Source organism: Halichoerus grypus, chromosome 9 (assembly GCF_964656455.1).
Source record: "Halichoerus grypus chromosome 9, mHalGry1.hap1.1, whole genome shotgun sequence".
NCBI lineage: Eukaryota > Metazoa > Chordata > Mammalia > Carnivora > Phocidae > Halichoerus > Halichoerus grypus.
The window spans coordinates 96,536,562-96,546,842 of record NC_135720.1 but is presented as its reverse complement, the minus strand read 5'-3'; the positions used below and the strand labels follow the sequence as shown (position 1 = coordinate 96,546,842).

Here is a 10,281-nt window from a genome sequence, read left to right as displayed (position 1 = left end):
TGCCGTCGGCTCAGGTCATGATTCCAGGGTCCTGGGTTCCAGCCCCGCGTCAGGCTCCCTGCTCAGCAGGGAGTCTGCTTCTCCCTCTCTCCCCTGCTTGTGCGCACTCACTCGCGCTGTCATAAAATCTTAAAAAAAAAAAAAAATGTCATGGAGGATCTGGGCTAATTACAACAATCCCCATCACCCTCCATTTAGCTGTGGAACTCACACATCTGAAAGCTGTCAGAATGCTAATTCCATTCTTTTATTTCCTCATACCACAAACATTTTTAGTTCATCTGCCTTTTTACAACCTGATTTACACAAGCAAACTGCAAATGAAAAACAGGCATTCTTAAATCCTTCAAAATACATGTATGAAACATCGCACAAAGCATAGTATTTATACACAAACAGGCTTAGCTGAAGCAGCTTTATAGCAGTTTGTTAAAATTAGCATTACAACTTAAATATTTATGCCTGTAAAAGTTTGCATAATCTGCTATACATAGTTATTTCAGAAGCAGTTAGGACCTAACTAATTGGGGGAAAAAAAAACCAACAAAAAGCACTAACAATTATGTAAACTTAAATTATTTACAATTGAACACGTAGGGTCCTGATTCACAAAACTTAGTGCACATCATGATTCATTCATGGTTTTCATAGAGAAGGTAAGCATTATGTGGAATATTCCCCAGGTAAAATCTAGAATGGTCTTTAGAAGAATGTCCATATGTTTACTGGAAACTAGAGAAAAAGTAACAAAGACTTGAGCAACTGCTTTTGATTTGAAAATTGAAGTATATATATAGCAGCGATCAGAACCAACAGGGGCCACAACAGAAGGGCTGGTGCTATTTCTGACATTACTCTTGGTATGTACAGGAAGAGAATTCTGCCCCTTTTTTTAATAATTAAAAAAAAAATCACCCCCCCAGTTCACCACAGGTGAATTCAAAGTAATAGTCTTTCTTTCTACAGACTGCTCTTTAAACTTAATGCCTAAATCAGCAAATTTAAACAAAGAAGTACCTTTTATAACAGCCTTCAGTTCAAGTGAAAGCTTGAGGCAGGGTGACCAAGCTGTTAGCTATTCCAATTACAAAAGAAACATTAGAGACAAGGTGCCAGAAACCCAAGGTTACCCTGGAAGCATTTCAAGGGATTCAATAGTGATATTAAGTACACAACAAAAGAGAAGACTCAAAGAAAATTAACAAGACCAACTTTTTTTAAAGAGAAGTGATAAATTTCAGTGAATCAGGTCCCAGGTAAAGTCTTTAAAAAAAAAAAACAACCAAAAATTTACAGTAAACATCTTAAACTCTGGAATGCAGGTATAGTACAGTGACGAGTACATTACATTTACAAAACTGCTCAGACAGTAGGTATTCCAGAGTAAGAATTGAAAAATGTACAAGCCGGTTCACAAGGACTTTAGATACAATGTTATTAAAATACGTTGTTAATCATAAAAATATTTTACTATGTACATGTATGCTGTATAAACTCTAGATTTACCTACTGAAGGAAAGCCTCTAAACCCATCTCTGGCCGACTGGCCTGACAGTGCCATTCTAGAATTTGGTCTTCATCCCACACACGGGCTGAGGAGTACTGCAGTCAGTTCTCCAATAAAATAGTAATGTGTTTTTCCTTTGGCAGAAGGTCTAGTTGGAAGAGTCAGTTTTACTTCCACTGTATTTTACTTTCCTAAATGCTGGTCCAAGTAACTCTGGGCATTCACATAATTCATTTGCAATTTGGTTACACTTTAAAATAAGGCTATAGTTCATTTCATCAGTTATCACACTGTCTTGCTTGTAGTCAGGATGGTTTGCGATAAACTCTCTCATCCACCTGGCAACTGTCATTAGTTCTCCTGGGGGGGAAAAATTAAGACAACGTAAGTTAATAGAAGTGCCTTTTTTTTTTTTTTTTTTTTTTACAGTAAGTTCACATTTGGTGACCGGCATAAACACAATCCTAAAGAAAATCAGTATGACCTTCTGGTGTACCCACATGGCAGAGGCTGGGGAAAAAGGTTTTCCAGGGTGTTGGAAGAATTCCTCCTGGGGAAGAATTTTAGGTTGCAGGCAGGCAACTAGCACACACATCCCAAGGTTCGATGTTACCCACACAGGGGCACTGCCAGCTCTTCAGAAACGGGAAGCCACTAAGGATGTCACTTACACGAGGACTACAGCTAACACTGATGTGTGACGTGGAAGTTGGTAGGACAGCAGACCCTAGGAGTTCTCATCACAAGGAGAAATTTTCTTTTTCTTTTCTTCTGTCTATATAAGAAGAGGATCTTAACTGAGCCTACTGTGGTAATCGCTTCATCATATATGTAAATCAAACCATCCTGCCGTAGGCCTTACATTTATACTATGATGTATGTCAATTATTCTTCAACCAAACTGGAAAGAAATCCAAAACCAGGAGCTAATATGTGTAGTAGAGCATGTGTCCTCCCATTTGGCCGGAGCTGTTACTGATTCAGGAACTGTAGGGTCTAAAGTTCCCAGAACCATCTTCCATCAAAGAGGTGGAGAAAATAAGGAATAGTTAAGTAGAATGAATGAAGGGAGGAACTGGCAGACAAGCCATTTTGGGGTATATCTTATGTGACTCCAGAAAGTTCATGAAAGTCTCAAGGGAAATGTCAGATGCCATTACTATTACTCTTACAGCTGACTGCTCCCTTGTGCCAGGCCCTTGTTAGGCACCATCAATGTGATCTCAAAACAAAGAGGGGTTTTGGGGCACTCACTGGATGAGAAGCAGGCTGAAGAACCAGACGTCCTAGCTGTCGCTCCTGTAACCTAGAGTTACTTAGCCCTAAAGAGAGAGCCCGTGGTGATGTACAACAAACACAGCTGCCCATAAATGACTAATAGGCAATCTAGATACTCTAGTTCATTGTCTAAGATGCTATGGACTTAAAGACGCATCACTGCTTGATGAACTGGTACGAGAAAAAGCACTGCTAATTAAATGGTCAATGATTATAAGGTGTATCCCACTGCAGAGACATCAAGTGTGAAAAAGAATGCACTGATAAAATACGGTATACTTGAAAAGACTACGTTAAGAAACTGAAGACTGTAAGACTGTAAAGGTTCTGCCTACATTAAGATTTAAAACAAGAAAGAAAAAGCAAAGGATGCCATACCAGATGCTCTCTTCTTAATTAGCTTTAGGTAGTTCAGAATACTGCATCTGGTGTCCACATCCACTTCCATGTTTTCAAGGTAAGAGTTCAGAATTGGGATCAGCCCAGGAAACACAGCTTCCTACGAGAAGCAGGGCACATCATTAGTGCTCTGGCCACGGGTGGAGGCGGTGAGGGGCATGGAGCAGGGCCCCTACCTTCCCGTTGATGATGGTGTCTATGCTCATCAGGGTGTACTCCTCTACTGCCTGTTCCGTGCTGTTCTGGGCCTTGCTGTAGCCGTCCACCATGGTGGTGCCACCTGCCAGAGGACAAGACACAGGCGCTTGAGCAGTGTGCTGTAGCCTAAAGTAAGTGACCCTAGAAATCCAAGAGAATGTAATACCTTTGCAAATATCTTTCCTGAAATAAAACATTCCCTGCAAGACAGCATCGCGTTTCTGTGCAACTTTCATGTTTTCATCAACCTAAGGGAGAAAAATAATCATGGCTACGTCAGAACATTCTCGATCCAACATAGAAGTTGTGGTGCCTTCCTCGCTTTTGCAATTAAGACTCACCCCATAAGAATTCTACTTTTCCCTTCAACGCTTTCTGTTGGAGGAACAGACTTTTCACTTTTATGTGCGGCCTGTGTCCTCCCAACTACAGATGGGGATGTGCTTTTTAATAAGAACGGGGGAATTCTAAGTTTACTTTAAAAAACACAACAAAAACTTATATTCACATGGGCTTCCTGTACTCCAAAACACCTTTGGAAACAAAGCTGTGACTGAGCCTAGTAGGAAATCCCTGGAGGGCAAGGGGTTCTCTTCTCACAGCACAGTGACTCATGCAAGATGCCAGGGTAACCAAAGGCAGAGAGCCCAGAGAGAACTTCTGGTTCAGTGCTGTGCCCTCCCTACCACGGGGGATTTGCTGCCTCACTGTGGTGAGGAGAGGAAAAGAGTCGACAGGTTGTCAGATATGGAATAAGGTTAGCCCTCTAAGAACAGAGGGTCCATCTGGTAGTTCTGGCCACAGCAACTATACATGAGCTCAAAAAACTTTTTAAAAAATATATATATACCCAGGAATGCCTGGGTGGCTCAGTCGGCTAAGCATCAGACTCTTGATCTCAGCTCAGGTCTTGATCTCAGGGTCGTGAGTTCAAGCCCCACATGGGGCTCTATGATGGGCATGGAGCCTACTTAAAAAAGAAAAAAAAAGAAAAAGGAAAAAAATATATACTCAGCAGTAAGACTGCTGGATCATGTGGTATGCCCAGGCCACACACCAGATCAGTTAAATCAGAGCCTGTGATTGTGGGTCCCAGCTATCCGTATCTATTTTATATCAAAGCTTCATTTCTGGTGTACAAAATAGTGATTCAACAACTGAATCCATTATGCTGTGCTTGCAACAAATGTAGCTCCCATCTGTCACCATACAACGCTACTCAAGTACCACTAACTATATTCCCTGTCCTTACGCTTTCGCTTTCCTCCCTAGGACTTTGTCCTTGATAACTGGAAGCCGTACCACCTGCTGCCCTTCCCCATTTTGCTCACTCCCCCACTCCCTCCCCTCTGGCAACCATCAGTTTGTTCTCTGTATTTAAGGGTCTGATTCTGCTTTTTTTGTTCATTTTTTTTTTTAGATTCTACATAGAAGTGAAATCACAAGGAATTGGTCTTTCTCTTAGAATAATACTCTTTAGGTCCATTTCTGCTGTCGCAAATGGCAACATCTCATTCTTTTTTATGGCTGAGTACTATTCCATTGTACATATAACCACATCTTTTTTCTCCATCTATTGATGGACACTTGGATCACTTCCATACCTTGGCTATTGTAAATAATGCTGCAATAAACATAATAGGGGTGTATATCTTTTTGAATTATTATTTTCATTTTCTTCGGGTAACACCGAGTAGTGGAATTACTAAATCATATTGTAATTCTATTTTTTTGAGGAACCTCCATATGGTTTTCCACAGTAGCTTCACTAACTTACATTCCCACCAACAGTGCACAAAGGGTTTCTTTTTCTCCTCATCCTCACCAACATTGCTATATCTTGTCTTTTTGATTCTAGCCATTTTGACAGGTGTAAGATGATATCTCATTGTGGTTTCGATTTGCATATCCCTGACGGTGAGTGAACAACTTTTCATATGTCTGCTGGCCATTTGCAGGTCTTCTTTGGAAAAATGTCTATTCAAGCCCTCTGTCCATTTTTTAATCGGATTTTGTTTTGTGTGTGCGTGTTGAAATTTTTTATATATATATATTCTGGATATTAATAGATATAACATTTGCAGATATCTTCTATTCAGCATGTTGCCTTTTTGTTTTGCTGATTGTTTCCTTTTCTGTGCAAAACCTTTTCAGTTTGATGTGGTTACAGATTTTTACTCATTTCCCTTGCCAGAGATGTATCTAGAAAAATATTGCTAAGGTATGTGTCAAAGATTACTGCTAATGTTTTCTTCTATGAGTTTTATGGTTTTAGGTCTCACATTTAGGTCTTCAATCTATTTTGAGTTTATTTTTGTATCTGGTTTAAGAAAGTGGTTCAGTTTCATTCTTTTACATGTTGCTGTCCAGTTTTCCCAGTACTATTTATTGAAGAGACTTTTTCCCATTGTATATTCTTGCCTCCTTTGTCATAGACTGACTACATAAGAGTGGGTTTATTTTGGGGCTCTCTATTCTGTTCCACTGACCTATGTGTCTACCTTTGGGCCAGTACCTTACTGTTTCAACTGTAATAGCTTTGTAGTATATCTTGAAATCTGGGATTGTGATACCCCTAGCTTTGTTCTTTCTCAAGATTGCTTTGGCTATTTGGGGGAGGGTTTTTTTGTTGTTGTTCCAAACAAATTTTAGGATTATTCTATGAAAAATACTATTGGTATTTTGATAGGAATTGCACTGAATCTGCAGATTGTTTTAGTAGGGACATTTTAACAATATTCTTCCAGTCCATAAGCATGGTATGTCTTTCCATTTGTTAGTGTCATCTTCAGTTTCTTTCATCATTGTTTTATAGTTTTCAGAGTACAGGTTTTTCACTCCTTGGTTAAGTTTATTTCTAGGTATTTTCTTTTTTGCTTAATTGTATATAAATTTTACTTTCTGCTTTGTTATTGTGTATAGAAATGCAACAGATTTCTGTGAATTTTATAGCCTACAGCTTTACTGATTCATTTATTACCTCAGAGTTTTTTTGGTGTAGTCTTTAGAGTTTCCTATATAGTATCGTGTTATCTGCAAATGAGTTTAACTTACTCCTTACCAATGTGTATACCTTTTATTTCTTTTTCTTGTCAGATTGCTGGGACTAGGATGACTTCCAGTACTATGCTGAATAAAAGTGGTAAGAATAGATATCCTTGTCTTGTTCCTGATCTTAGAGGAAAAGCTCTCAGTTTTTCACCATTGAGTATGTTAGCCGTGGGTTTTTGATATATGGCCTTTATTATGTTCCCTCTAAACCCACTTTGTTGGGAGTATTCATGAATGGATGTTGAATTTTGCCAATTTTTTTTTTTTTGCATCCACTGAAATAATGATTTTTATCCTCCACTCCATTAATGTGGTGTACCACATTAACAGATTTGCAACTACTGAACAATCCTTGCATCCCCAGAATAAATCTCACTTGATCATGGTGAATGATCCTTTTAATGTGTTGAATATGGTTTTCTAATATCTTATTGAGGATTTTGCATCTCTGTTCATCAAAGATACTCACCTATACATCTTCATCTGGTTTTGGTAATAGGGTAATGCTGGCCTCATAGAATGTATTTGGAAGCTCTTCTTCCTCTTCTATTTTTTTGCAACAGTTTGAGGGAAATAGGTATTAACTCTTCTTTAAATGTGTGGTAGAATTCACCTGTAAATCCATCTGGTCCTGGACTTTTGAGTTTTTGGATTATCAGTTCATCTTCATTACTATATAGTATTTGGTCTGTTCAGATTTTCTATTTCTTCTGGATTCAGTTTTGGAATATACTATTTCTAGGAATTTATCCATTTCTTCTTGTTTGCCCAATCTGTTGGCATATAATTTTCTGTAGTAGTCCCTTATAATCCTTTGTATTTCTGTGGTGTCAGCTGTTACTTTTCTTTCATCTCTGATTTTACTGTGTTCTCTTTTACTTGAGGAATCTAAAGGTGTTTCAATTTCCTTTATCTTTTCAAAGAACCAGCTCTTGGTTCCATTGATCTTTTCTATTGTTTTAGTGTCTATTTCATTTCTTTCTGTTCTGAGCTGTATTTCCTTCCTCCTACTAATTTTGGGCTTTGTTCTCCTTTCTCTAGTCCCTTTAGGCATAAGGCTCTTTGGAATTTTTCTTGTTCTTGTGGTAGGCTTGTATCACTGTAATACTCTGTCTCCCAAATTTGGACCATTGTGTTTTTATTTTCATTTATCTCCATGTACAAAAAACTCTTGATTGAATTCTCTGTTTTTCCAGTGACTTTTTAAGACCCTTGAAGTAGAGCTTGTAACACTTTTTAGTCTCTTATTTCCCATAACGAAATTTAGGAGAATCTTTACATAAGCTAAAGGGTCATGTTGAACTAAAGGATGGATGGTGCCAAGTATTTGATTACTGAGCCTGTCTCCCATACTCAATTTCTATTGTTATGGTTTTTTTTTTTTTTAAGAGACACGACCTCCTAAATAATCTAGACACTTCTACGAACATATCCAAATAACAGTATAAATTTCATCATGGCTATGAACAAGTTTTCATTTGATATTTTTTTCTTACTCTTGACAAAAGTTCCTAAAGATCATCATTTTAACTTTTGCTTTTATGAATGTCTCTTTAGAAGTATACTTTACTACTGCACTTTAGATTATCAGTTTGACTGCTAAGGTTTACTTTAAATCTCTTAAGTATTTAAAGCTATGATTTTCCCTTTAGAGACTAGCTTTGCCAGCAACCTAGTTTTGAGTTCATTTAATACCGACAAGGAAAGCAATTTTAGATTTCCAACAGTTAAATTTCTCTTGAACATCTTTTTGTTGAATTTTGGTGGGAATGCATCCTGTATGGTGTTTCCTTTTGAGAGGTGAAGAAAATCTTCCTTAGGGCACTTGGCAAAACATGTGCTGTGGTAGGAGATTTGTGAGGACGACTATACAAAGCCAGCTTATTAACTGTGCCATTTAATTCCCCAAGAGTCTTTCTCTTTCTTTGGTTACATGGCCTGTCAGGCACTGAGTAACAGGCAAGGCACTCTAAGTGATTTACCTCCATGAATCCCACATGTTCTTATAACAACCCACTTATCCCCAATTCTACACATGCAAACAGAGGCATTGGGATGCTAAGTACCTTGGTGAGGTTAAAAAGCCGGTAAGGAGTACAGGTGATTTATGAATTTAATGCTAACAATGCAGCCACATCAGAGCCACCACACTACAGTGCCTTTAATTCTTTTGTGCTTCTGAGAAAGGCCGGCTACACTTTAACATACAAAACAAAAATCATGGCTCCAATACTATCTTGGAAGAATACAGAAAACGGCTTTCTCTATTTAATACTTTATTCTCACACTTTTGTCTGTTATCAATTTGTCATTTCTGCTCTCTCTTTAAAAGGTCATTATCCAGTTCTTTGTCTTGTTTTAGGGATGCAAACACCTTACACCATTATGTTGCTCTTTTATATCATCTGTTTTAGCTTTTTAACAAGATAGTTTAGTCTATTCACATTTGTTTTCATCTTATTTTCACCATTTTATGTTCTCTGGGCTATATCATACCACTCCCTTGCCCCACCCCTAACTTTTGTGGCACTGAAAAGGTTCTCTTTGTTCTTTTCCCACTCCTTTTAACTAGCAGGTTAGAAGTAAAAATTCTTCCACTATCCCCTTGGTAGGTAAGAGTTCTGGCATACTATTAGCACTAATAATCTATTAAGTTTTGATGGAATCACCTGGAATTTCCAGTTTGGGAAGACAATTCTGTTTTCCTTACCCCTCAGGATTCTGTAGACTTTTCTCCATCTCAGCATTTAATGTTGGAGATGAGGAGGGATATCAACTCATTTTTTTTTCCTCTTGGAGCTATCTGATCTGAATTTTCTCTCCCATTCAAATGGCTGATTTTTCTCTTTAGGATTCAGAAATTCCTAGATTTGGGTTCTTTAAATATTTCTGTCCCATCCTTAATGGACTCTCACTCAGGGAAAATTCTATTTCTCGGATTACTGGACCTCATTTTTTTTATATAGATCATTCTCTTCTAAATGATTGTAAACATTGAACTTTCCAGAGGAATTCGCCATGTTTCTTCTTGTCATCCTGAGATAAATCTCAATTTGGTTCCTAGATTATCAACTTGGATCTTTAACATCGTCGGCTCTAACTAGTGAATATACTGAGTTTTAAAAGCGTAGCTTTTTCTAAGAACTCTTCTCCAAATGCTCTCTCCTCCATAGTGCTTGGTTATTTTCTCTAGAATTTTTTCAAGGACACTAATTAGAATTTCTTTAAGAATTCTTTCCAGTTGTTTGAATTAACTATATTTCACTGAGGGGAATGCATTCTGTAAAACCAGCTGGGCCCTTCCCTTAAGGCATTAAAAGTTATCCATTTTCCACTGACTTTCAGACATCTATTCATATTTGTTAACAAAGGCATAGATGGGGGGGGGGCGCCTGGGTGGCTCAGTCGTTAAGCGTCTGCCTTCGACTCAGGTCATGATCCCAGGGTCCTGGGATCGAGCCCCACATCGGGCTCCCTGCTCCGCGGGGAAGCCTGCTTCTCCCTCTCCCACTCCTCACTGTGTCTCTCTCTGTCAAATAAATAAAAAATCTTTAAAAAACAAAAAACAAAAAACACAAACAAAGGCATAGATGGGGAACTTCCAGGGACTCTTCCTTACAGGGGCTGATCCCCCTTAGCAGGTATACCTTTTTGGGCAAATGGCCCATAGAATCCTATGGGTTACTTTTGGCCTGGGTGTTAAGAGCAGGCAGAGACAGGTTGACGGCCAAACTTCCCTCAGGGTGTGCGGGTGGGACAAGTACAGGCTGGAGATCCCCCTCATGGAGAAAATAGGGAGTGAGGTGGGACAGAGGCTGAGCTAGGCATTTCTTTTTTCCTTCCATGCT

At 38.6% G+C, this 10,281-nt stretch overlaps 1 protein-coding gene across 2 annotated transcripts in view; it reads right to left on the bottom strand.

The window, feature by feature from the left end:
* Positions 1–228: 228 nt before the first annotated feature.
* GCLC (glutamate-cysteine ligase catalytic subunit) overlaps positions 229–10,281 on the bottom strand; it is a 47,621-nt gene continuing 37,568 nt past the window's right edge. For both annotated transcript variants that reach the window (XM_078055229.1, XM_078055230.1), the window contains 4 exons: positions 3,549–3,630; positions 3,361–3,464; positions 3,164–3,284; positions 229–1,867 (listed from right to left, as the gene is read on the bottom strand). In XM_078055229.1, coding sequence (XP_077911355.1) covers positions 1,656–1,867; positions 3,164–3,284; positions 3,361–3,464; positions 3,549–3,630 — 519 coding nt within the window. In that variant the 3' untranslated portion in view covers positions 229–1,655. The remainder of the gene's footprint in view (positions 1,868–3,163; positions 3,285–3,360; positions 3,465–3,548; positions 3,631–10,281) is intronic.